Source organism: Pogoniulus pusillus, chromosome 19 (genome assembly GCF_015220805.1).
Source record: "Pogoniulus pusillus isolate bPogPus1 chromosome 19, bPogPus1.pri, whole genome shotgun sequence".
NCBI classification, from domain to species: domain Eukaryota; kingdom Metazoa; phylum Chordata; class Aves; order Piciformes; family Lybiidae; genus Pogoniulus; species Pogoniulus pusillus.
The window spans coordinates 19,979,590-20,006,774 of record NC_087282.1 but is presented as its reverse complement, the minus strand read 5'-3'; the positions used below and the strand labels follow the sequence as shown (position 1 = coordinate 20,006,774).

At 42.9% G+C, this 27,185-nt stretch overlaps 1 protein-coding gene across 4 annotated transcripts in view; it reads left to right on the top strand.

The window, feature by feature from the left end:
• Window positions 1–27,185, top strand: part of AFF2 (ALF transcription elongation factor 2) — a 357,624-nt gene that overhangs the window by 296,605 nt on the left and 33,834 nt on the right. For 3 of the 4 annotated variants that reach the window (XM_064159592.1, XM_064159591.1, XM_064159589.1), the window contains 2 exons: window positions 25,346–25,508; window positions 26,044–27,063. In XM_064159592.1, coding sequence (XP_064015662.1) covers window positions 25,346–25,508; window positions 26,044–27,063 — 1,183 coding nt within the window. The remainder of the gene's footprint in view (window positions 1–25,345; window positions 25,509–26,043; window positions 27,064–27,185) is intronic. The other variant, XM_064159590.1, reaches the window with a different exon arrangement.

Here is a 27,185-nt window from a genome sequence, read left to right as displayed (position 1 = left end):
TTACAAGTCTTAATTTTTTGTTGATGGTTGATTAGGAGCTAATATGGAGCCAGTCTACCTGCTTCTTCTCAGGTAAAAAAACAGAAATAGACAATAAAAATAGTTTCTGCTTATTGTTTTGCTAACATTTCTCTTTAAAGAGTGGCACTGCTTTAATAAAGATATAGGAAATGAAATTTCAGCTGTCTTACACTCAATCAGATTACTTTGGACAAATGAAAAGTGATATTGCCTCCTTTAATACCATTAGAAGAACTGATATTGTGGCATTCTTTTCTGATCATAGTGCACTGAGTACAGGCCTGATGCTCTTTACCCTTTGGCAGTACCTATTGTGTCACTGGGAGATGTCTCCCTGGTGAGTTACGGACCCAGGAGGTGGAGGACTAATGTGCTGTGATGCACTTGGGACCAGATGGGATCTATCCTAGGGTGCTGAGGGAACTGAAAGATGAACTGGCCAAGCCACTCTCTATCATTTACCAACAGTCTTGGATCACTGGAGAGGTCCCCAAAGACTGGAAGCTGGCCAGAGTGATGCCCATCCACAAGAAAGGCCAGAAGGAGGAACTGGGAAATTACAGACCTGTCAGCCTGACCTCAGTGCCAGGCAAGGATATGAACAGGGCTGGGGACAGCGTGGCTGGAGAGCAGCCAGGCAGAAAGGAACCTGGGAGTGCTGGTAGATAGTAGCTGAACATGAGCGAGCAGTGTGCCCAGGTGGCCAAGAGAGCCAATGGCATCCTGGCCTGCATCAGGAACAGTGTGGCCAGTAGGACAAGGGAGGTTATTCTTCCCCTGTACTCAGCACTGCTCAGGCCACACCTTGAGTGCTGTGTCCAGTTCTGGGCCCCTCAGTTCAAGAGAGATGTTGAGGTACTGGAAGGTGTCCACAGGAGGGCGTCAAAGCTGGTGAGGGGCCTGGAGCACAGCCCTGTGAGGGGAGGCTGAGGGAGCTGGGGGTGTGCAGCCTGCAGAAGAGGAGGCTCAGGGCAGAGCTCATTGCTGTCTACAACTACCTGAAGGGAGGCTGTAGCCAGGTGGGGTTGGTCTCTCCTCCCAGGCAACCATCCCCAGAATGAGGGGACACAGTCTCAAGTTGTGCCAGGGGAGGTCTAGGCTGAATGTTAGGAGGAAGTTCTTCACACAGAGAAAGTGATTTGCTATCGGAATGGGCTGCCCAGGGAGGTGAATGAGGCACTTAATGCCATGGTCTAGTTGATTGGACAGAGCTGGGTGATAGGTTGGACTGGATGATCTTGGAGGTCTCTTCCAACCTGGTTGATTCTATGATTCTCATTTTCCTTGCTGCCACCACAATAGGTGAGGCAAAAGCCCAGAGCAGGGAGTGCAGCCAGGGGACTGTACATGTGTGTTACTTTCATGGCTGGGATGCTCTCCACAGTTTGTGGAGTGGGACATAGCTTTGACCCTCTTGCACCTCTCCAAGATCCAGGAGATTGATGAGATTGATGCAGTTATGCAGGATGAGGTTCTAATTACAGTATCTTTAAGTAACAGTTGTCCTCAAGAGTTCTCTATAATGGAATGAAAAGATGTAAGGCTGCATTTTCCCTGCTGCCTTCTAGATGGCTGACCCTGGCCCATGGCAAGGAAACCTAGTTTGTCAGCTCTGGGAAGACTGCATGACAATAGCAGTACAACAGGTTTTTACTGCCTGCAGCTGTGCAGTACTGCCAAGGAGTCCTTTCTTCACACAGATTCAGTTGCTGTCACACTGGGGTACCTCAGGTACCAGGCATGAAGTAGCACAGCTGTCCAACAGCTCTACAGTGGGACATGCCATTGTCCCAGGATCAGGTTAACATCAACTCTTGATTTCCTAAACTACTGCTATTCACTCCTCAGCAGCTCAAATCCTAGGCTGTAGAGCACTAAATGAGTGCTTGAAGTGATTAGGTGTTATTTATCTACATTTATGATCAATGCATTGCATTCCTGTCATCATTTACTGCACATATTGGGAAAGTTATTGGGCTCTTTGGGCAATTTCTGTTGCAGGCAATGAGTGTGACATTTTTTGTCTTACATAACTCTCCGTTTATCTCCCAGAGTCTGCTTTCTGGATCACTGCTTCTTTTTTTTTTTTTTTCCCCCAGTTTTGCACATATTCTTGTGCCTGAAACAAGGATGAAAAAATGCACATTAAAACATCTGTTCTACCCCATTTATCAGAGAGGAACAATTACAAATAGCACTTTACCAATTAATTAGTAACCGTATTCGTCATTTAAACTCAAATCATGCTAAGGCAGCTTCTTTGCCTTTGCATGATTTGTACCATTTTTATCATCTTATGTGACCACTGCTGCTGAAATAAATTTCTCAACATGACTTAAGGAGACAAAGGCAAATTCTATCTTTCCCCAAGTGAGTGTTAATGAGCAGGAGGCTGGCATGCATCATCTCTACCACTTCTGGCAATGCCCCTTGTTGCAGAGTGGGAAAAAAAAGAATTCTTAATTATTAAATGCCACTAGAAAATCCTTTGTCCTGATCTGCGGGTGGCCAGAGCACTCTCCTGGTCTCTGTTAGCCACAAGGAACAGGATCAGTGCAGTGGTGCAGCTGCTGGGCTGGCTGAGCTAACCAGCACGTGAGAGAAGTTTACAGTGTTTAGTAACAGCAGCAGATACTGCTGGCAGCTTAAAATCAGCTGCAGGCAGGCAGTAAAGGGACACAGATGCTGCTGATAGCCACTCTGTCATTACAGACCTAGTGCACAGCCCTCAACTAGGGTGAGGCAGCCTAACTTCATTTGCTTCATTAGCTCAGCATCATTTTATAACAGTGAAGGGTTTGTCCCATGAGTCAAAACCTTTCTGGCATATCTCTATGGATTCCTTTGGAGCTATCCCAGCAGATAATTTGCTCCAAAGCATTGCAGAAATAGAGAAAGCTGACAAGATGAGAAGAGGAGCCTACAGCTGAGGCAGTGAGGTATAAGACACAGAATGAAGACAGTTTGTTGTCCCCAGTACAACAAGGGGACACAGTCTCAAGTTGTGCCAGGGGAAGTATAGGCTGGATGTTAGGAGGAAGTTCTTCACAGAGAGAGTGATTGGCATTGGAATGGGCTGCCCAAGAAGGTGGTGGAGTTAGCATCCCTGGAGGTGTTCAGGAAAAGACTGGATGAGGCTTAGTGCCATGGTCTAGTTGACTGGCTAGGGCTGGGGGATAGGTTGGACTGGATGATCTTGGAGGTCTCTTCCAACCTGGTTGATTCTATGATTCTATGATTCAGTTTCTGTTGTCTTGGTGTAGATGAACTAATTCTTAGGATGAAAGTTTCGTTGTGCTTTTGAAGTTTTTTTGTTCTACCTTTGAAGTCTGACACAGCTAAGCTTATCATAGTATTAGACTGAGCAAGGCCAGGAGTCACAGGAGTCACACTGGTGTAAATGCAGAGCAATTCACCTTCAGTGAGGAAATTCCTACTACATTAAAAAAGAAGAAAAGTTTCTTCCTAGCTCAGTGTTGGAGCTTCCAGTCAAAACAGATTTCTCATTCTAACATTTGCTTTTAGAGACAGCATCAGCAATGAGAAGTGAGGCTAAGGGACTATGCCAGTGACATGCAAATCTTGCTCATCTTTAAGAGTAAAGTTCAGCCACTTTGCAACCACCAAAAGGGTTTTGGGGGATCTTCTTAGAAAGCTGTGAATACTTTGAGTAAAGCTGAACTGAAAAAGAGTATGATGCTTCCCTCTGAAGTTGTGGAAGACTGGTGGCTTTTTAATTACTTCTTTGTACTTCAGAGCAGTAGCACTTTGTGGATACAGCTTAGGATCAGCTCCAATTCTCAGTCAAGTTAACGTGAGCTGGATCAGTTCCTCTACGACATGCAGTTGTAGTCAAGTTCTAAGTGCAAACAAGCAAATGTGGTTGAACACATGCCTACACACCTCGTGTGGCCCAGGCAGCTACAGAGGGACCTTCACACTTCTCATTCTGCAAAATGCAGCTCTTCAACTAGCATTTGAAAGAAGTCTTTCAAATGTGAAGCAAGTGTAACTGGTGGAGAAGTGTCTGGCTGACTTGTGAATAGCCTGAAACTGCTTCTCTCTGAGATGCAAACGATCCTCTTCCGTGTGGTGTGGGCTGATACAGATGATGACAGGGATGCTTCAGGGATCAACATCTGTTACCCAAACAGTCAGCACAGACTGAAAGGAGGAAACATCTCTCAAGGAGATACAGTGTGGGCATTTATGGGGTGAATTCCACCTGTGCTGTGGGATGTGAATCTATGACAAGCTATCAGTATGGAGGATGTGTGCAGGAGAGTTAGACATGAACATGTGCGGACATTTAACAAGACATAAATGGTATCCTGAATGTCTCTGGTAGTATTTTACTACAGCAGTGTTCTGCATTTAGAAAACATGAGAAACTGTCCTGGAGAAGTCTGGTGCAGTGGCCTGAAAACCAGACTTGAAATAGGAATCCTAAATTTCCATACTTGCCTTTTTTTTTTCCCCTTCAAAATCTCTCTAGTATTGGTCAGACAATGCAGAACTTTCCAGCCTGTGTGCCAAAAATTGGCCCTCTGAAAAAAACCTTATAGAAACAAGAAGTACTACAAGTTTTGTTTGGGAATTGGTAAATTGTTGTGGGAAATGCACAGGAACTTGGATGAAGACATTTTGCTGAAGACTTCAGATACTGAATAGACGTATTAGGTGTTCTCATGTATGTGTGTAATAAGTATGCCTTCGGTGTGCAGAAGACATTGACTAATAGTTGCATCTCTTTAAAACATAGATACATAGAGAAAAGCCTGGAAACACTTAACAGATTCTTTTGGGGTTTTTGTGAATAGATGTGAAAAATCAGAGAGCTGTTGGTCATGCATAAGAATGAGGAAGATTCTGGTGCAGTCAGAAAAACTGACAGTTTTTACAGCAAAGAAGCAGAAATATGAAGGCAGCTATATTAAGTGAGCTCTGGGCTTAACTGATTACACAGAACATTTATATCAGTGGAATAAAATATTGAATTGTGGATGAAGTTAACTCAAAATGTTTTATTTGGATTTTCCCAATAGAAATGTGTTTGGAAGGGAGTTTGACATTTTCTTACAGGTAGCTATGCAAATTTTAGTGAGAATTTGTTTTTGTCAGGCTATCCTGAGGGACAGTTTCTAAAGAGCTCTGCTATGTTTCCATAGAAGAGCTAATTAGAATTGCACTTCTCAAGTCTTGCTGGGGGGAAGGTCTGTGGTACAACCTCCTGCATCACCAGTGGAGCACAAACCTCTAAATAAGTTCTAATAGATTGCAGTACTTCTGCCTGACTGCAAGAGAGGATCAGGCCATGGGCATCTACAGGCTTCTACTTGGGGCAGTGCCTTTGGATGATGTAGCTTTGCCAGCAGTGGAGGGGTGAGCACTGCAGATGCTCAGCTGCTGTTCAGCAAAGGCAGCTGGAGCTGATGTGTCTGGATAAAGAGGTTTTCTTTCAAGCCCATTGGGCCCAGGGTGATTACTGAACACTACAATCAGGGTCTTTTACTTTCTTGGTTTTTTTTTTTCCCTGAGTTTGATTGCCCTCACATGAGACTGGAAGGCAGAGAAAGAGCTATGGCAGTACAGATTCCTATGATCTCTCCTTGCCATGTAATCAGAAGAGCTCTGCAATTGAATATTTCACAATAATCACTGCATTTTCAATGGGGATGATATAAAAGCAAATATCAAGGCCTCTGGCTGACAAAAGCAGAATACAGAGGGAAAATATGAAAATAGCAACTTACTTCAGCAATAAAGAGAGTATATTTTATACTGCAGTTTTTCTTTTTGTTAAATCACGACTTTCTAGTAAATGACATCCCAGAAGATATTTATCAAAGCAGGAAAGCACTAGAAAGGAGCACCCTGCATTCACTTTAATATTTCTCCTTTTCTTCTGACATTTTCTTGCCTAGAGATCTAATTCCATTAAATATGTACATTTTTGACTGGAAGACTTCTTCATGTATCTTTCAGATGAATCTTAAAAGTACATAAGGTCTGTAGGGCAGGGTTTTTTAAGTGCAAATGAGGCACACTGTAGAATATTGTCTATGAGGCTTTTCAAATTATTTATATTCCTGCAGTGCTTTACCTTTCTCTTTCTGTGATAATGATAAGGAAGAAGTGAGACTCCAGCACACCTTCTGTGGAGCCCTGTCAAACAACATTAGTCATATTTAATATCTGACATGCAGGAACTTACTTTGGTTGATCTCCATTTTTATTGGATTTATTAGGCATTATCATGTCAGTAACTTTCTCTGATCCCATAGCACATCGAAGTGTTAAAACCTGTTAGGCCCATGATGGGTCAGTGTTAGAGCCCTGTAACACTCTTGTGAAAGGATATAAATTAACATCCTCTCATTAGGCTTACTTTGCAGTACATATGAATCTGCTGTAGGAATAATGACAGCTAAATGCCCTCTTGGCCCCCAGCCATGCCCACTTGTGCTGTTCTGCTCCAGCCTTCTTCTGAAGCTCTGCAGATCTGGGCCATGGCAGTGCTTGGGATGATGTATTCTCCATGTCACTTGGGTGCTGTCAAAAGTGATAACGGGGGTGGAGAGGTGTCTGTTTTCCCTACACCACCTTTGAGATGGTGACTTTATGTTGGGTTAGAAGCCACTGTGCTGTAAGAGTCCCTGCTTCAGATTTGGTGTGAAACAAAGGTCCTGGCCATTTGTGGTCATTAAAGATTTCATTGCTTTCTCATAGCAGTTTGAGCTAAGGGTGTTAATCCTGGTGTCCCAGCCAAATTGCCACTTAAGTAATTATAATCTGCCTAAATGTCTGCTTGTATTGCTGCTGGTGTCACCCTCTTCCCATTAGCTCTGAGCATCTCGAGCCTTTTTCAGATCCCACATTTGAGTAACTTAGCCTTACTTTCATGCAGTGGTCTTAGCTGGGCTTTACTAAGACACGTGCAAAGGCATGCTGACCTAAAGATTTGGATGGGAAGGCTTTTCTTTGGTTGTCTCGAGAGGAGCACTTTGAGTGCTGCACTTTGGCCACAACAACCCCATGCAGAGATACAGGCTGGGGTCGGAGTGGCAGGAGAGCAGCCAGAGAGGGATCTGGGGGTGCTGATTGATACCCACCTGAACATGAGCCAGCAGTGTGCCCAGGTGGCCAAGAGAGCCAGTGGCATCCTGGCCTGCATCAGGAATGGTGTGGTCAGCAGGAGCAGGGAGGTCATTCTGCCCCTGTACTCTGCACTGGTTAGACCTCACCTTGAGTGCTGTGTTCAGTTCTGGGCCCCCCAGTTTAGGAGGGACATTGAGATGCTTGAGCGTGTCCAGAGAAGGGCAACGAGGCTGGGGAGAGGCCTTGAGCACAGCCCTACGAGGAGAGGCTGAGGGAGCTGGGATTGGTTAGCCTGGAGAAGAGGAGGCTCAGGGCAGACCTTATTGCTGTCTACAACTACCTGAGGGGTGGTTGTGGCCAGGAGGAGGTTGCTCTCTTCTCTCAGGTGGCCAGCACCAGAACGAGAGGACACAGCCTCAAGCTACGCCAGGGGAGATTTAGGCTTGAGGTGAGGAGAAAGTTCTTCACTGAGAGAGTCATTGGACACTGGAATGGGCTGCCCGGGGAGGTGGTGGAGTCGCCGTCCCTGGAGCTGTTCAAGGCAGGACTGGACGTGGCACTTGGTGCCATGGTCTGGCCTTGAGCTCTGTGGTAAAGGGTTGGACTTGATGATCTGTGAGGTCTCTTCCAACCCTGATAATACTGTGATACTGTGATACTGTGAGGACATTTAGTGAATTGAACTTCTGTGGTGGAGAGAGGGTCTTCAGCAGGAGTAAGAAGTGACAGAGTGGTCTGTTAAGTCTCTCTGTCAGGAATCAGAGAGATGAATAAGTCTTTCTAAAGCCCTTGCTCAGCCAGCTGTATAAATACCATCCATAGCGCTACCTAACTGCAGTACCTCAGAAAAATCGTGGTCAAGGGCTATATGAAATCTGAGGCCAGCTGCAGTCCACAAACTCTGGGCTACTCATTCCTATCCTAACAAAGAGGAAAAACTGTTCACCAGAGCCACCCTTTCTCCTGCTGTGTGTACTCCTGTGTTCTTGTATCTCCTCAGCAGTTCCCTCAAGACCTCCTAGTTTGTCTGTCCTGTTGTAGACTTTGTCTTGCTGCCCTTTTCATCAGTTACTTCTTTAAACTCTTTCTCTCTTGGACTTCTCCTAAAGCCATGTTTGCAAATAATTTGTTTTTAATGCCTCCCACACCTGCCATTATGGGTCATGCCTAGTGCAGCACTGTGTTACAGATTTGAGATGTGGTCTGGAGATCTGTGAAGGTATCTTTTACCCAAAGCAAGTGCTCACACTTTACCTTATTTTAAGGAGTAAAGTCTATTTCCCCCTCATTTATTGGCCAGCTTTACTGAGAAGAGCAAAAATTGCTGTTACAAGTTATCTTGCCTACCCTACTTAAATATTTATTCTCTTTCAAATGATGAGCAGCTGTCCCACATGTGGGCAGCTACTAAGCTGAGCAAGGTCCATAGGAAACATCTTTCTTTTGTCTCTCATCTTATTGTACTGAAGTGCAAGTGCCTGTGGGGATAGTCACACTAAGTGTGCATATGAAGATGTCGAACTAAACAGAGCAAAAATCAGGACTCTACCAAGTCCCAGAGACTTGAAGTATTTCTGTCAGAGCTGATACTTGCCATTTGCTAGAAATTTAGTTCACTATTTGCTTACAAATTGCAGAATATAAATAAGCCTTATTTATGGTCACCACTAAGAAAGCCTAAACCCCAAGTAATTGACGTAAGTGTATTAAGATGTGGCACACTCCCAGTCAAAAACAGCACTGGTATACAAATTCTGTAGCTTTGTGGTTGTGCTTGGAGTTCAGCTCCATGTTAGGCTTGGAACTTTGAAACCTGGGTGTAATTTTGGTCTCTACCTTCCCCAACAAAAGCTCTTTTTAGTTCTCATCCTTTCATATGTTGTTTTGCTGTTGACCTTCATTCAACATGTAATCCTCTGTGATAATGTTGCATTCACCTTAAGTTCTTGAAGTGATTTTGAGCTGATGAACACTCTCATCTTCTTTGCATTCTGCTGTGCTTTTCTTTTTCTTTTTCCTTTTTACCTTTTTTTTTTTCCTTCATCTTCTCCCTTTCCTTTTCCAATGTGTGGCAGTTGGTCCCACATCTGGAAGAAAATGCCCACTTCTACTGAGATTCCTTTCGCTTCCCTGGCTGAAGGAGGATACTACCATTCAGCACTGAAGTCAGACACTGTGAATAGGATGTCACCTTGTCCCTCGCTGTCAGCTCAATCCCCTGTAGAAGTCTGTAGGCTTATCATTTGTAGAGATGGTCTTCTCTAGTGTTGCCAGCCAGTTTCTAATGTGGTAAAACTCTCAGCCTACTGAAATCCCAAGCCTTCTTTTTTGCAGGCTTGTTTTGGCTGAAGTTTAGGAAAGGGATTGCTGTCTTTAATTGTTGGTTCATTTTATGGGATTATTTCCCATTCCTAAGTCTTAACATGACTTCCAGGTGTTGTAACTGCACTTGGCTTTTGAGGGGCGTTAGTTCAAAGCATAAGTCATCTAGCTGTGGTTGCTGCAAGTTTTGAGAAATCATATTGCAGATATGTAATTATATCTGCATCTTTTACTTGCTCAAGGAGATCTTGTGCCTGCTAACTTCTGCAGAGTGTTGCCTGATAGCATCTCCCATCAGCTCAACACATTCCCAGAAGTACCTGAACTCTGGCAGATTTAGTTGCACTGCAATCACTGTCAGAAGTTCTCTTTCAGAAATAATGTTTTGAAAGTACCTTTCAGTTTAACACTGAGACTGCAAGAACTTCCCCTCCGAGTTTCCTTCCTGCCTGGCTGCAGCTCTCCACGTACAGGCTCCATCCCCAGATGTTTTGATAACATCTCTGCTGATAAGCACTAGCAATACATCAACAAATAAAAGTGCAAAGTAAATAATCACTGTCAGCAGAAACGTATAGTCAAGACAGCAGGTTTTGAAATATGCAGAGGTGAGAGTCTGTGATCCCTTAAAGAGCCAAGGCCCACGTACACACTGCCATATGGCTGCAGGCACCTTCGGGATCCAGTAAGAAGACTGTCAGCAGTTTCTCATTTGCAGTCACATAGCAAGATGCAAGGTGCACACATTTCTTCATGTCTTCCATGTAAAACATCTGAAGACAATGGATGAGGCATTAGCAAGATAAATACATGGCCAAACCCCAAAGAGAGAAGACAGATTGGTACTAGGAGAAAAAGTAAATTAGATTTTATGCTTAACAGCCTACCACAGGAAACTGGTTGAAAAGAGAGAGTGATGCTTAGTATGAGAAGCAGTTTCTTCTGTTCTCACAAGGTTTTCCTTGCCTGAATCTCATCAAGCCTAAAAGAGCTTCTCTAAGGCTTCATGTCCCCATTAAATAGTTGTTTTATCCTTGTTTTCTTTTGTTCCTACTTCCACCATTGCTAGCAGCCTGAGGGAAGAGGGGTGGAGAAATATGTTGCTTCTGCAAAAACCATTGTCGGAAGAATAGCCAGAACATAAATGATACTGTTTTGGCTTCAAAAGGGTAAGCAGGTGTCTTAGGAGTCCCAGAAGAGTGATGTGCAAGCTTGTACAAACAACCTCTGAATCACGCCTGTTTGTTATTCACACAAACAGAGCAGAAACCCTCTGAATTCCTCAGTTCCCAGAATTCAGATGGTGCACAATGGCCCATAATGAACAGCACCTGTGCTTACCTCAATTACCACATGGAGCCCAACAACAGCAAGAAGGGCTTGCAAGAATATTTTTTCAATCATATATTTAGTTATGACTTTCCTAATTGGATTCAAAAGCTCAGAATTTCATTTTGCAACTTGTTCATGAAATTTGTATGAAAAGCCTGGCGTTTATTCAAAAGAAATACTCCATGAACAAGAAATTGCAAAACAGCCAACTGCTGGTAACTAAGCAGCCAAATTACAGTCCAAGCACTTGGCAAATACACCATCTTTTTTATTATTTCAGTAATTGAATTTCTGTTAAAGCGTGGAGCATAATTTAACATCAGGAATTTATTTATAATACAATAGTGTTTCAGTAATAAATGCATTATTATTGTCACTTTTAATGGAGTCTTATGTATTCCCTCAGAGACCGTGTGGCAGACTCTGAGACAACCACTGCATCAGTGTTGTTTGTAGACAATTGAATTAATTGGAGACAGGGTCATTAACTCGACCTGAATACCTCTGGTTGCTTCTGTAAATAAGGTTAGAGAGCAAATGGCTAATCTTTGTTGTCATTATAGATTCTTTTTACATTTTCACACTGCCTTGTATATTAAGATCATTTTGCTAAGCAGCTTTCCAGGCTGTCGTCGTGTTTACAGTATTGTCTTGCATGGCATGCAGCCGTAATTGCATCAGACTTACATTTCATTTCCCATATCTATATAAAACATGATACTAGAGAGAGACCTATTCTGAATTGCAGCACATAAAAACCATTGGACCAACAAATTAATAAAGCAAAATGAATAAGCTGTAGCATTAAAAAATAATCAAATCACAAAACAAAAGTTGATTTGGTTTGCTTTTGTTTGAAAATTCCAACCCGTGAGACTTGCCAGGGATAATACAGTGAGTCCATTGCACAGTTGGGAACATGACCCACAAGGCCAGCTCTGTGTATACCAGCCTGTGAGTTAAATGTTATCCGGACTTTTGGCAGGGATTTCCTTGGAAAACGAGCTGCAGGCTGTCATTGAAGCACAGATAGAGCACAGATATTTTTCCAGGAGAGCACTCTGTTCCGTTTCTCAACAAACTTAATAAAGCATGTAGCCTGAGAGGCCTAGGACAGCATGTGTCAGGAACAAGAGACACCCTAAACTTGAGAATGAGGTCAGGTTCACTTTGAGCTCAGGGATACAGCTTGTCATCACTCCCATATTCCACCATATACGTTGCTTTCTCAGAACATGGTCTCCTAAGTGGAAGAAAACAGCTGGCAGTGTCTTATAATATGCCTGGTATTTGCATGTATTTCTTTAGTTCTAAATTTATATTCAAGATGGGCTTGAACCCAAACCCCAGATATGCAGTGTGAGTTATCCAAACTCTGGAGCCAAGTGTGGGATCCTGAGTCCATCTGTAACCTAGACGATAAGTGATGTTTTATGAATTCAGATTCAAAAATAACAGCTTCTCCACTTCAAAACTAGCAAGTACAGCTTTCAGCTTCAAAACCCTGCCCATGTCAAACTCCCATTGACAGTCTGTTGGTGCAGAAATCCAGCCTGACTTGAGCATGGTGGGAGAAACAGGCTGCTCCACTGTGTTTTCTCTCTGCAGCAACTGCACAGCTCACTTGCAAGAACGTTTAGGGATGTTTCTTTTGAAAAGCAAAGGAGGAAACAAAGAGATGCTAAATTGTACCAGGGTTCTGAGGGCATCTGAACTTACAGACTGGCTTTGCAGGTTTTGCAGTGGAAAAAAAAAATGAGAGAGAGAGAGATCAGACCAGCAGTGTTACTACTGAGCAGCTTAGTACTGATCTGAAATTCAGGGTGAACCTTTTAGGTCTGGGCCACAATGTCCCTGTCCCTCCCTGCACATTTGCCCTACTGGTGTTCGCTTTGGAGTGCTGCTACAGAAGCAGTCAGTCCTGCTCAACCTCTGACCATTTGTTCTCCCTTTCATAGGAGCTAAGCTTCTGAGCTTCTGACCTGGTTAAATTAGCTTTATTGTCCATGATATCCCAAGTACTGCAGGCAAAATTAGAGAGGGTGGAGTCTTTTTAATTCTAATACAGAAAACAAGTCAATAGTTCTCTACTTCCCTGCTACCAGAGTGACATCTTGTACTGAGTTTTATCATTAACGAGCAAGAAAGCTTCAGATCTCGTCTAACAGGCAGCCACCATGCCACACTAGAGCATTAGGAGATTGAGGCTGTCTGAGCAGATGTGTGAAGAATGCACCCTAATAAAGGAATGATTATCAGGTTGAAAACAGTCAAAGTTCAAAGGAGGTCATATTTTGCCTATTTACCTCTGTTACCATGAGTGGTTTGGGTCTTCCTGACCTTTGCTTGTTGGCAGACCTTCAACAAATCATTGCTGATACAATAACCCTTATCGGTCTGAAGGAAAATGGATGGTGGTGATGTTGAAAAATCAATTTTTCGTAACTTAAGAGCCTAACTTTCCAGAATAAAAGCTTCTTTGCTACAAAGTTTTAAAGAAGAAATGATTCAGCTAATCCTCAAGATCTAAATTATTTTCTTCCATACTGAAAAAAAGTCTTTTTTCAACACCCCCACAGTTTATACTCAGAATTGTGGTAATTCAGCTTCTCTTTTCCTGAGCCCCTATTGAAGAATACAGGGTTTGTCCACAGTCCATTCCTGGTCAGAATTCCATTGCCTCTGCCAGACATCCCAGTTTTTCTCAGCCTAGGTTAAGAAAGCAAGCAGTGTGACCGAGAGCACGGTTTACCGAGGTAGCCCTTCAGTAAAGCATCCAGTGTTGTAACTGGTAACTGTTGGTTATCCAGTTAGTCTTTCCCATTTACATCCTCAGCATTTACATCCACAGGCAGTGCAATCCTTTTATTCGTGGTGTTTTGACATAACTCCAACAGAACTCCACCCTGAAGGTGCTGGGCACCACTAGCTCCCTCATGAAGACGTGGCAACTCCACTTGCTCATCAGATCCCAGAAGTAGGCTTGGAAGCTAATAAGATCTTCCCATTGTTTTGCTGTTGATGGAAAAAAACCTGAAAGGAAAGATTTTCAGCCAGATAAGGTTAAAGAATTAAACATTCTCTGTTTCCTTTTGCTGTCATTCAAAATAACAAGCATAGAAAATTCTGTTTAATAGCTGAGCCTTTTGACTTAAAGGGTTTTCATGTTGAAGATTTAAGATGTCAGGTTTAAACATGACACTGATAGTATTAGGCAAAGAATGAGAGCAGATACTTGTAGTAACTGTCATTTTTTCTGACTGTTTATTAATGGCCTTTTGTGATTTATAGTGAATGTTGTGAAGGATCTTCTGGTCCATTTATCACTCAAAGAAGCACCTTTTTTTTTCCTTAATACCTATGTATGTCACAATTAAGGGTGGATGCTGCTTAAGATTTAACTCTGTTCTTAATGTAAGATGCTTCAAGATGCTATTTGATCCTAAATAGAATTAACACTTTCTTTTTAATCTGCAAAGCAGTGTGTTATGTAACTGGCAAAAATCAATAGCATTACAAGGAGCTCACATTAGACAGAAATACAAAGAAGGTTTCTCTTTTCACTCCAAGTGGAGTTTTTCACCTCATTTTGAAATAAATGGTAAGGAAGACACCTCTGTTTCAGCATTCAGCTTTATTAATATTTTACTAGACAGATCTCTCCTTGTTCAAGAAACAAGTCATGTGTGCTGGAGTACATCTTTATACCCATGAAAGGCTCTGGTGGTGTGCCATAAATTCATCATGTGCCTTTAGGAATACTTCTTTAAAAACTATTTCAGAGTAATTGCCCATTATTAATAACGATGATTCCTTTTTACTGTTATGGCAGGAGCAGTGAAACTGAGTGTCTGCTTGTGGTTTTCATTAGTGTCTGTGTACTTCTGTAGCCCCTGTTATCCTACAGCTTAAATCTGATGAACATAGAAATGCTTGCAGTCTCACAATACTATCAATATTAAAAGCAGGGAAGAAGTGCCAGGAATTGAATTACTTTGCCCATTAAATCCCAGAAAGACACAGAAATCAAACTGGTTTTCACAAGTGGCATACTGGTGCTATCATCACCACAGGGTCACATTTCTTTGCAAGGGTGCAATAACCATCTCCATAGAGGTGGATTATTTGTGCCTTAAATATCTGAGGACGTGCCTGTGAGCCATACCGTGCCTCTAGCACAAGTCCTGCTCGTTTGTGCTTTGTGTATGGAGGTTGCTGTGAGCAGCTGAAGCTGATTTAGTAAAGTATTGCCCAGTTTGTTGTGATTGTTCTCAGTTTTTATCTGTGCCCTTTTCTGCTTTGCTGGTTTTACTCGTGATGCTCCTGACAAGAGCCACAGTTGGAGCAATCTTGGGCCTTCTCTAAATAGAGGTGGCTTTAAGAGACTGCAACAGGCTGTTTTTCCTTCTCTGACTGGCAAAGACTTATGGTACCAGTTCATCCTCTTTGCTTTGATCTGGAAGTAGTTATACTGCTGATCTACTCCCAAGAGATTCCCCTGGAGAGTAAATCCTCAGGTGGTTTCCTGAACTGATGTTGTGCCACTTGTACGTAGTGCCCAGGGTGACTCTATGTGTACTGTAAAGCTCTGAAAAATAAGGATATGCCTTTTGGCACCTTTTGAAGTTCAGAGGTGTTGTTTTACACTGTTAAAGAAAAAAAATCCTACTTTCTCATGTTTTCTGACTGCTTGGTTGGTCTGGGTAGTAAAATTAGCTTTCCTCAGATAGCAGATGAGACTTGAAATGCTGAGGATTTAGAGATTTGGATCCATAGAATCATAGAATCAACCAGGTTGGAAGAGACCTCCGAGATCATCCAGGCCAACCTAGCACCCAGCCCTATCCAGTCAACCAGACCATGGCACCAAGTGCCTCATCCAGGCTTTTCTTGAACACCTCCAGGGATGATGACTCCACCACCTCCCTGGGCAGCCCATTCCAATGGCAAATCACTCTCTCTTCCTCTTAATATCCAGCCTATACCTCTCCCGGCACAACTGGAGACTGTGTCCCCTTGTTCTATTGCTGGTTGCCTGGCAGAAGAGGCCACCCCCCACCTGGCTACAATGTCCCTTCAGGTAGTTGTAGACAGCAATGAGGTCTGCCCTGAGCCTCCTCTTCTCCAGGCTAAACAACCCTAGCTCCCTCAGCCTGGATTCTGTTTTCAGAACTCAAATAGAGCTGAGTTAGAAGAAGCAAGGGACTTCATTTGCAGTGTTATGTGTCTTAAGTTCCTGCCATAAATGAATGAGAAAAAAGCCAACACCTTGCTTTTAGAGATTCTCTGCTGATGTTTTTTTTTATCATGACCACACTTGGACTTTCTGTTGAAATGGGTAAAGTGAAAATTAGTATCACAGTATCACAGTATCATCAGGGTTGGAAGAGACCTCACAGATCATCAAGTCCAACCCTTTACCACAGAGCTCAAGGCTAGACCATGGCACCAAGTGCCACGTCCATTAAAAACATTTTCTGTTAGCTTTAACTTCTAAACAGTAGAGGGGTGTATATGTACTTCTGAGCTTTCACAGGAAAGTCACAAAATAGACTGAAGATGCACTATGCCACGTTTCCTCTGTGGAACACAAGACTCTGTGTATCAATACTCATATCTAACTTGATTCAGTGAGGCAATATTGACATAATATAATGGCTCCATTTACATCAAACGAGACCCTTTGGAGTCTCACAGTAAAAGATGGTATTCTTGTTCTTCCAGATGCCAGACAAACAGCAGCACATCGGGGCACAGTACAAATAACGCTCTCTGACACTTAAATCCATTCACTGAAGTATTATACATCAAAAAGTCCACATGCATTGCATTCCCTGAATAATACCATGCTCACAAAATTGTTTCCTAACTCTGAGGTGAGCGGGGTGATGCATGCACAAATCATGGATACAATATTGCTTTTAATATGCAAAATCCCCTTTCTTCCATGTCAAGTGCGTATAAGAGTGCTGTGAAATTGTGAGGAGAGCGATTACCATACCAATAGTTCAGAAAGTTTTTTATGTGCACTGTTAGGGATGTGCCATTAAAATTCTCCTCTTCCACTTGTTTTTTTTTTTTTTTTTAAGAATTTCACAGTCAGTTTGCTATGTTATAGCTGTTCTTTATTGCAGGTGTGATAAAAACTCAGAACTCACTGTAGCCATGGAATAAAACCTGGAAAAGGGTCAGAATAGGACAGTAGAAACAGCACCACGGTTGAAGTCACATTGCAGATGTATATACACAGTTCCACCTAAGATTTCTGGCTAATGTAATTCTTTATTGGAAGGCTTTGACCTTGTTACAGATTCTTGGCAGCTTTTCCCCACTCTATTCATTACTAATGCAAGCTGTCAATCACTTTCGTTCTGCTTTGACATAGAGTGTGGCTCATAGGAGTTAGCTCTGTCATTCTTTTTATTTCTTTCATCTTTACTATCCTTTTTTTATGGTCTTTAGAGCTGGAAATATAAAAGGGTTATATGTATGTGGAAAAAAGTCTGTTTGGGTAACTCTATCAACCCCATTATAAACAGTCTTTGATTAAAACTGTTACTTTTGAACACAGTAAAATGAGAATGTGGCTTTTTACATACAACATCTTGTAAACTACACTCCCCCTCAAAGTAAATCAGAAGTGCTCTTTGCATTACAGCATTCAGGATTGATACAGGCAGATCAGCTGCCACATCCTGAATAACATATTAGAGAGGTTTTCCCTTTCCACATGTTTTGACATGAAAGCACCATCTTGAGTGATGTCTTACTATGCGTGCTAATGTTAGCCAAAGTAACAGTTTCCCTACCTTATTTCATTTCATTGACCTGGCTGCTGATTAATATTTCAAAAGGACTCGATGCACGTTTTCAGTTCCTGTGTCAACCCAATCTTTGATAGTTTAGATTTAAATCCTACCAGCCTGATGATAAATAATTTAATACTAACCAATGGAAAAGCAGTGAGCAAATCATTCAGAGCAATTCTTTTCTTTAAAAGGCAATCTAATGGCAGTCATATATAAGTTTGAAGATATAGATAGGAACAATTCATTATTAAAAAATGGCAGCTCCCTTTCAAATTAGAAGAGAATATTACTTCCTGATAATGGTGTGAGAATAGAAGAGAAATAAAACTTGGTTGTTGAACAGTTATGGTATTAAATTCTGACACTAAATATTAATCTGCTAGGTGCTGCTCTATTATTAGCTGCTGGAATAATGAAGCAGCCTCTTTTGAACATTGCACGGAATTCATTGAGCCTAGTCACTCCTAGGAATTCCACTCAGGATCACAGCTGTTCTGGAGAAAGTCTCTGGAGGAGAGATTGATCTAGCTTGTGAAAAGATGAAGCCAGTTTGTCTCTGTATCTCTTGTCTGAGAACGGAGTGGAGTGAGTAGAACAACATTGTTCTTGCAGCAGTGAGTGTTGCCATCTACTCCAGTAGATGCTGGAGTGCAGGCATAGTGCACAAAAGTCTTTCTCAGAGCTGGATGGCCACTTTGCAGTGCCCTGTGCAATCAGAGTCTTTGTTCTGAGGAATTTGCATCTTAAATAGACAGGCCAGATCAGGGATAGGCAACATCGTCTCTCTTTTGCTCAGCAGGAACTGATGCACAGGCGTATTTTCTTCTCAGACACAAAGCAAAATTCATCCAAGTCCCACTCCAGTGCCTCAGTAGAAAGATCAACCACTCCATCAAGTCCGTAGTCTGTTTTCCAGCACAGAACTTCCCCTTTCCAGATTTCATTGGTTGAACATTCCCTAAAAATAGCCTGTGCAGTAAAGCAACCTTTGTAGAGTGCTGTTTCTTGTGAAAATACATTGCCAGCATTGATACACTGTTGACTCACTGGTCAGTTCCCATCTACAGTTTCCCAGTGCCCAGCAGCGCTCTGCTTTCTCGAGGTTTACGTTTTGATTTCTGGGTAGAGCCATGGAACAAGTGGCCAATTCATCCTTACCCTCAAAGGAAGGGTTAGAATGAATAAACCTATTGTTGGTGGGCAGCGTCTCTTTGCCAAATTCTCTTCACAGCAATTAACATGATTACATCAATTGGTGAAAAGTTCAGGGAGATAGCTAAGGGCTTATTAGGATTTGTTTGTTTTTTTCTTGATGAGTTTTACTGCATTAATCTGAATCACACAACTACTTTTTGAAGTCTTTTTATGTGTATTTACAGGGTAAAAAGTTTCTTCTTTTTCATCTCCAAGTTTAATGAGTTTTAGTATTTCACACTATCTTCATTGCAACTACCAAGTTTGCTATTGAAATAATTTATTGCAACAGTAGAGTAAATGATGTGTTGAAAATAATACAATAGTCTAGATGACAACAACCACACAAAAAACCCAGCATAAACTGCATGTTGGGTCCTCAGTTGTCCAGACAGCATAATAATCTGGACACATGATAATGCTGTGTCTGCTTTGATTGTCTTTGGAAAGATAATCCATGTTAAAAAACAAACAAGCTGCAGGGTGATGTTCAAATGTAGGCAGATTACCTGTACTAGTGAACTGCAGTGAAAGAAAAAACCCACCATAAACTGCATGTTGAGTCCTCAGTTGTCCAGACAGCATAATAACCTGGACACATGATAATGCTGTGTCTGCTTTGATTGTCTTTGGAAAGATAATCTATAAGTTAAAAAACAAACAAGGTGCAGGGTGATGTTCAAATGTAGGCAGATTACCTGTACTAGTGAACTGCAATGAAAGAAGCACAGTTGGTGTGTGATGAGCTTGATGGAGTTCCTCACCTGGGGCCATCCACAGGGAGACACCTCCAAGTCTCAGCTGCTTTGTAATTAAGCTTGAGCTCAACAAGTACTGAAAACCACTGGCAGGTACTGGTGATAGTGGTGGTTGTCCCCTCCTTCAAGACATTTCTCATGTCATACTTTTAGCCTGTGCTGTGCACAGTCATGCTGCCAAGAAGCAAAGGGCAAGGGAAGTGCTGTGTGCTGCAAAAGCTAAAGAAAGGGAGATTAGGTAAAAGTGCTGCAGAAGACCTTCCTTCCAAATTGCTTTCAGATGTCTCTTCTGTCTGCTTCATTGTTTGACATCAGGGAGGAGAGTAACTTAGCAGTCTGCAGTCAACTAAAGATGCCATCATAGTTCTCTTCCCACCTACAGTATGGGTGTCACTCCAGTGTCTCTCATCTTCTTGGCACAGAAGAAGCTACTCTGAAGAGAGGTAAACAAATGCTGATCCATCTGGCCTGAGTAATGGTGCCCTTACTGCTGAGTCACATGTGTATTTTCCCTCCCAGGTAGCACTCCCGTGGGCTCTGGGTAAGGGCAAAGCATGTCTGACTGCCCTGCAGGATTCAGATGCTCAAGTGCTGAGCACATGGCTTGGAAAATGGGGAGAACAAAATTAAAAGGAAAATAAATATGAAGTTTCCATTATCTATAGAGAGACCTTGCACTTAGAGAATGTGACAGGCTTGCACTGAGTATGAGGATGACTGTAATACCTCTGATGTTTGCTTTGTGTGTTTGGATTGTGAGCTCTTTGGCCCAAGGACTGTGTCTCATCGTGTATTTATACAGATCCCATCACAGCAGGTCACTGGTCTCAGTAGGAGTCTCCAATCTCAAGTGATAATAATGAACTGGCTTTCTTCTAAGTGTTATTTACCCAAACAATACTGGGTTCCATTGTGTAGCTTTGTTTTTCTTAATTTTTTCTTTCAGTTCAAATGCAATAGAAACACTGTCCACCACAACACTGAGAAACAACATGAGTGCTCATCTCCTGCAGGGAAATGGAAATTCAGTGTTCCAAATTCAAGAGTGCTTCCTGCCCCCTTTAGTCACTTTGAGGACTTGTCTCTGATGATAAAATACTTTAAATCCATTTTAAACCTTGTCCAGGCTGGCATTCCTTGTCTGGATCTTAGCAACACAACAAAGCTTGCTTTGAGGCAACCCCTAGTTCATGTAGTTGATACTTTTGTGAAGAAGCCAAATTTATGTGTATAACAGCTGCTTGAATGCACATTTGCAGAATCTAGCCCAGCAACATTTAAAAGATGTGATTTAACTTTAAAGATGAGCAAGTCTGTGGGAAGAGTGTAAAATTAACCTGCTCCATTGAACTATCAGATACATTTTATCTAAGACAACAAAAGGGAAAAAAAAAAACCAACAACAAAGCAAACAGAAGAAAACCCCAAATCTCTCCACTAAATTCATTTTATTGGAAGTGAAGATTTTTTTCCATGCACTTGTATGTAGATTTACTTCTGTTCTAGCGAACAGCATCATTAGAATTTGGTCGTGCATGTGGCTGTGTGCAAGATCTCTCTGTCTTTGTCGCAGTGAGATGATAGAAAAGGTATTTGGGGTCTTTTGTTTTGCAAAGCACACAAATGCTTCTCCTTTAAAAATGTAGATCAGCAATGATGTTTTCAGCATGAAACTGCCCAGTGTAGCCAAGGCATAATTTTATTATCCCAGATGAAAGACAAATATGACCTCATTGTGTTTTGTATGAAAACCATTATTTTGAGTCTGTCTGGTTCCTGCAAGCTTGTTGAACTGTGTTAGTCAGTAATGTTTGGCATACGGTAAGTTTTTTTAGAGGCTGATGTGCAGAAAGAAAGAAAATATGGCCAGGTTGGAGCTATCATTTATTTCCATGGTTTTATTCTTGCCCTTTGAGTTCTTTGTCAGACAATTGCACTCTGTTACAGTACAACTCCAGTTGTTTTGTGTAAGTGCATCCCACTACAGTGCAGTTCTCTTCCAGAGTGCTAAAAGATGTAGGTTGTGTTTAAAGACTAGAGAGGTCTGGCCTTAGCTGCTGGGACACTGCCTCTTCCTCCTTTGATCTATTGTAAGAGCTGATATTCTTTAAATCAGTTATCTTAATGAGAGCAAACTTGGCAGCACTGATAACAGAGCATTTTCTTAGGCAGATCTGCACAAATGCATGAGCAGCCCCACACACATCCCTCTGTAGCTTTTAAACCCCTCCAACCCCGGCAGTGAGCTTTGTCACTGGGAGTCTGGTGCCTTGCTACAAGGGTGCATCAGTTCTCTGCAGGAATTGGGCCACAGGGGACATGACTGATGGCCCACCAGCTTGGTATAGCCATGCTCGTTGCTGCTCTCTGTAGAACCAGCATGTGCCAGGCAGCTGCATGCCCTGAACCCTCGGGGAGGCTGCTGAGCATTAAACATCTCTTCATCTTTGCAGGCAGGATTGTGGCAACTGAAGTGTTCAGGAAGGGTGAGACACTAATAGTGCCATCCATTTTGGGATGAAAACAGAAAATAGAAGTGAAACAGATGAGGCTCTCAGATTTAGGGATAAAGTAATTTCTAAATAACAACTCCATTGTTCTGACAAGTCCATAAATAATGTTTTATTCCAAAGCTAATATTTTATTTTAGTATTCTAAAATGGAATTGGCATGTTTACCCTCCTCAGTTTAGGAATCCTTTACCTTGTTTTTTTCCTGTGGGGTTGGGGGGGGGGGGGGGTGTGTGTGTCTTTTTTTTTGTGAGTTTTGCTTGTTTGTTTCTTTCTTTCATTTTTTCTTCTTGGAAATAATTACAATGAAGCAAGAAAACTCTTAATTTTTATCCACTATAAGTGTTTTCCAAATAGAAATTTAAGACCCAAATACAAAATGTAGTTGAAAGGCAAACTCCCTTTCAAACACATTCACTTTTCCTCCACTTTTTTTGTTTCTTTGTTTACTCTAAAAACCTGTTTCCCTACACTTTCTAGAGCTTCACTGAAGAGAAGGTGCAAAGCAAGAAGAACAAGTGCACACGTGGTTTCCAAAAAGAGTGGCATTAAGTACAAGTGCTAAGCTGTCAGCCCATGGCTTGGATGGCAACACTCTGTGCTGGGTTAGGAACTGGCTGGAGGGCCGGACCCAGAGAGTGGTGGTGAATGGTGCCACATCCAGCTGGCAGCTGTCACTAGTGGTGTCCCTCAGAGATCAGTGCTGGGCCCCATCCTCTTTAACATCTTCATAGATGACCTGGATGAGGGCATGGAGTCAGTCATCAGCAAGTTTGCAGATGGCACCAAGCTGGGGGCAGATGTGACTGAGTTGGAAGGCAGAAGGGCTCTGCAGTGGGACCTTGACCGCCTGGATAGATGGGCAGAGTCCAATGGGATGGCATTCAATAGCTCCAAGTGCAGGGTGCTGCACTTTGGCCACAACAACCCCATGCAGAGACACAGGCTGGGGTCGGAGTGGCTGAGAGCAGCTAAACAGAGAGGGATCTGGGGGTGCTGATTGATACCTGCCTGAACATGAGCCAGCAGTGTGCCCAGGTGGCCAAGAGAGCCAGTGGCATCCTGGCCTGCATCAGGAATGGTGTGACCAGCAGGAGCAGGGAGGTCATTCTGCCCCTGTACTCTGCACTGGTTAGACCACACCTTGAGTCCTGTGTTCAGTTCTGGGCCCCCCAGTTTAAAAGGGACATTGAGATGCTTGTGCGTGTTCAGAGAAGGGTGAGGAGGCTGGGGAGAGGCCTTGAGCACAGCCCTATGAGGAGAGGCTGAGGGAGCTGGGATTGGTTAGCCTGGAGAAGAGGAGGCTCAGGGGTGACCTTATTGCTGTCTACAACTACCTGAGGGGAGGTTGTGGCCAGGAGGAGGTTGCTCTCTTCTCTCAGGTGGCCAGCACCAGAACGAGAGGACACAGCCTTAGGCTGCACCAGGGGAAATTTAGGCTGGAGGTGAGGAGAAAGTTCTTCCCTGAGAGAGTCATTGGACACTGGAATGGGCTGCCCGGGGAGGTGGTGGAGTCGCCGTCCCTGGGGCTGTTCAAGGCAAGGTTGGACGTGGCACTTGGTGCCATGGTCTAGCCTTGAGCTCTGTGGTAAAGGGTTGGACTTGATGATCTGTGAGGTCTCTTCCAACCCTGATGATACTGTGATACTGTGAAGTGCAAGATCTGTTATTTTTAGTTCAGTAACGTTTAGTTTTCTGTAATACTTCAGGAAATGCCCGTTTTTTTTAAATCCTCTATACTTTTTATTTACCTCTTACTCCCTGTTGAATTTTTTTAAGTAGATCTACTTGAGTCAGTTGAGTGAAGAGCCTCTATAAGAAGAAAGAAAGGGGAAAAAAGAGTATATGCACTTAATGAGCAGCAAAGTTAGTGATCTGTAGCAATTACCCAAGTGAGTAATTTTGTTTCATTAATGCACCCTAAAGCACCAAGCTGTTTTGTCAATGGGCACTGCAGGGCCATTGCGGTGCTCAAAGAGACAGTTACGCTACCAACCGCGGTGTAAGGGATTGGTTTACCAACAAGGAGGAAGAGAGAAAGTAACTTAGTGTAAGAAGGAAATTAAAGACAATCTATTATTGTCACAACAGCCAATGGCAGTACTTGTAAATAGCAGAGCAGGGTCACACAACAGGGTTTTTTTTCTGGCTTTTCCAACTTTCAGTTTCCTAGTTGCTGTGCATTTTAAGAGGGCATATTGATGCACGTAGCATCCGAGATTGCAAGGGGAAGAAGGGCATGCACCTGGCTTACTTGAGTCCATCTTGAGGGAAAGTAGAAAAGTAGATAGCAGAAAGCAAGGCAGAGCTGTATTGTAAATTCTAGACATCCCTGGATCACTCAATAAGGGGGATGCAGCATATGATGTATTAAGGTGAAGTATTGAATATCCATAAAGGAGTACTAGCAAATGGTATCAATTTTCAAACACTTTGCTTTGTCAGCCTCAGAAATTTAAAATCAATCATCAAAAAGTCTCTGTATAGATCAGCTGAACAGACATAAAACCTTATGGCTATCCCTCTGACCTAAATAAATAAATAAATAAAACTGAAATTAAGGATGAGTTTATAAAGACTCAGAATGGCAGAATCCTGTGGTGCTAAAAGCTGGGGTCATCCAGCCTCTCAGTTTAGAAATCAATGCTGAGTAAAACAACGGCACCCAGAGCACTGCTGCTTAGCACAACTCTTAGAGAAGTTGAACATGTCGAAAAACAGATTTCAGAGAGATGTTTAGTTCCATCATTAATGCCATTTTCTCACTGCATTATCATAAACACAAGAGAAAAACCAGGTACAAATAAAAAATTCTTGGGCAGTCCCTGGAGACTCATCAAAAATGTGTGGGTTTTGTCTGCTGCAGTGTAAAAGTATTCATTACAATTATTTTTTTTAATGTCCTGCCCAATATTAGTTGCCTGGTGTCCTTCCTTTGATCATAAATTATGAATGAACTGGCAAAAAAATGAAGAAACCGTGGTTCCATTAATGAATTATTTAAGTGTGATTGTTAGTTTTCACAATCGTTGGGCTAATAAGATCAGACTTGTGCCACTGAAGTGCTTCTCATTTGGAAGTGATGGTGATGGTGTTATTAATGCCATTATCAGTGTGTCACATGAAGTGTAAACCTGGCCAGCTCCTTCGGTGGTTATGTGGTGGCATGGCCACTGGAGCTTTCGTTGGGTCTGTCCTACAGGAGGGTGGATTGACACCGAGGAAAGTCAGTGTGAACAGAGTTCTCTGGGTGGCTCAAGCCAGGGCAGCATACTGACACCACGGGATCTTCTCCCCACAGCAGCCTGCCAGTGCCAGCAGCACACTCAACTGCCTTGGCCCATTCCAGTGGCGGCTCCGGCAGCTCCAGCGAGTCCGAGAGCAGCTCTGAGTCTGACTCCGACAGTGAGAGCAGCTCCAGTGACAGCGAGTGCAACGAGGAGTCACGCAGTGCCACACCAGAGGTAAACCCCCACGCTGGCCTCAGCTTCTCCCCAGCAGGGCTCGGAGGGGGAAGTGTGGAAGGGAGTGAAATCCTGCTCACTCTTAGGAAAACGTTGGAATTCTGTGCTGTTTGATGCTGTTGACTATTGTATGCCTTTACGGGTTTACGCTGTGACCCATATAGTCATCCTAGCTTTTGGAAGGATCCTTCTGGCCTACATTTGAATTGCTCCAAAGAAATAGTTAGATTTTTGCCAGTAGCTAGAGAAGATTTTATTGACACAGTATTCAGCTGGGACTGAAGAAAGGCAACATGACAAAACTATGTCTTCAGGGACCAGCTAAACTTTTTAGTTGTATTCAATTTCTCCAGGGCCACATTGTAAACCAGATAAGGAAGCCTAATTAACCATAAATACTCCATAAATACTCCCATAAAACTAGCAGTCACCACAAGTTGACTGAAATAAAAGGGTGTATTTAAAACATTCTCATTTAAAGGGAAAAGCGTTGCCTCTGTCTGAGATCTGTTCCTTGTCGTTCTTCAAACTGCAGCCTGAACCTCCCTCAACGAACAAATGGCAGCTGGATAAATGGCTAAATAAAGTGAACCCCCACAACAAGACCATCATCAACAATCAAAATGAGCCTCACAGCGAGACCAGCTCCCAGGCCCAGAGCAGCCAGCAGGCCGAAGGGCCAAACAAAGGGAAGCTCAACAGCAGCCTGCCCCCAGCCGATTCCAAAGACCGGGCGATCCTCAGTCCCATCCGCGAGAAAGCCAAACCACGGGTTGCCCAGAAAACCCCGGAGGCAAAAAGCTCCAAGCAGAAGTCACCAGCTCATAATGAGCCAACTTCACAAAGGACTACTGGGAAAAAGCAACCCAAAAAGGTAGAAAGGACTTCCAGTGTAGAAGAGTATAACTGGCCCAAACCAAATAATACCAGCAACACTCCCAAAGAAAAAGACACACAGGAACCCCCCGAGCAGCCAAAGGTTCGAACTAAAGCAGCAGTTGCGAAGACTGCTCCAAGGAAAGAACCACGAACTAGCACAGGTCTCACTTCAGAGAAGAAAAAGTACAGAGGCCCCAGCAAAATTGTCCCTAAGTCCCGGGAATTCATTGAAACAGATTCATCTACTTCTGACTCAAATACAGACCAGGAGGAGAGTTTGCAGGCTAAGATACTGCCAGCTTGCACTGCGTCTGGCAACGGCATCAAAGTGAAGGACGCTGGCAGTAACATCCTCAGTGTAAGTAGTTTAACTAGCAATGGCAGCAACACATCCATTGACCAGACCAGCAACGACTTGGAGGAGCAGCTCTTTTCTCCTATCCCAATCGTACAAAATGAACTTCTGTCCCCACTGAGAGAATATGAAGAACTCAAATCTCTGTGGGTGAAAATAGACCTTACTTTACTCTCTCGGATACCTGGACAAGAGCCTTTTGAGACCACATCTGTGAAAAGCGAACCAAGAGAGGCAAATGTGAAACACAGGCGACCATCTCGAGAGTCCCCTCCCCCAGCAGCTGAAAAACCACCCACAAAATCCAAAAGGAAACACAAGGTAAGTTGTTTTCATTGTCTGGTGGAAAACACAGAATTTCTATGCATCCTCAAGGTTAAGACTGCAGTCAGTGATACCTCACTGCCTCTGCAGCAGGGCAGTAAGGAGGCATCATAACACTA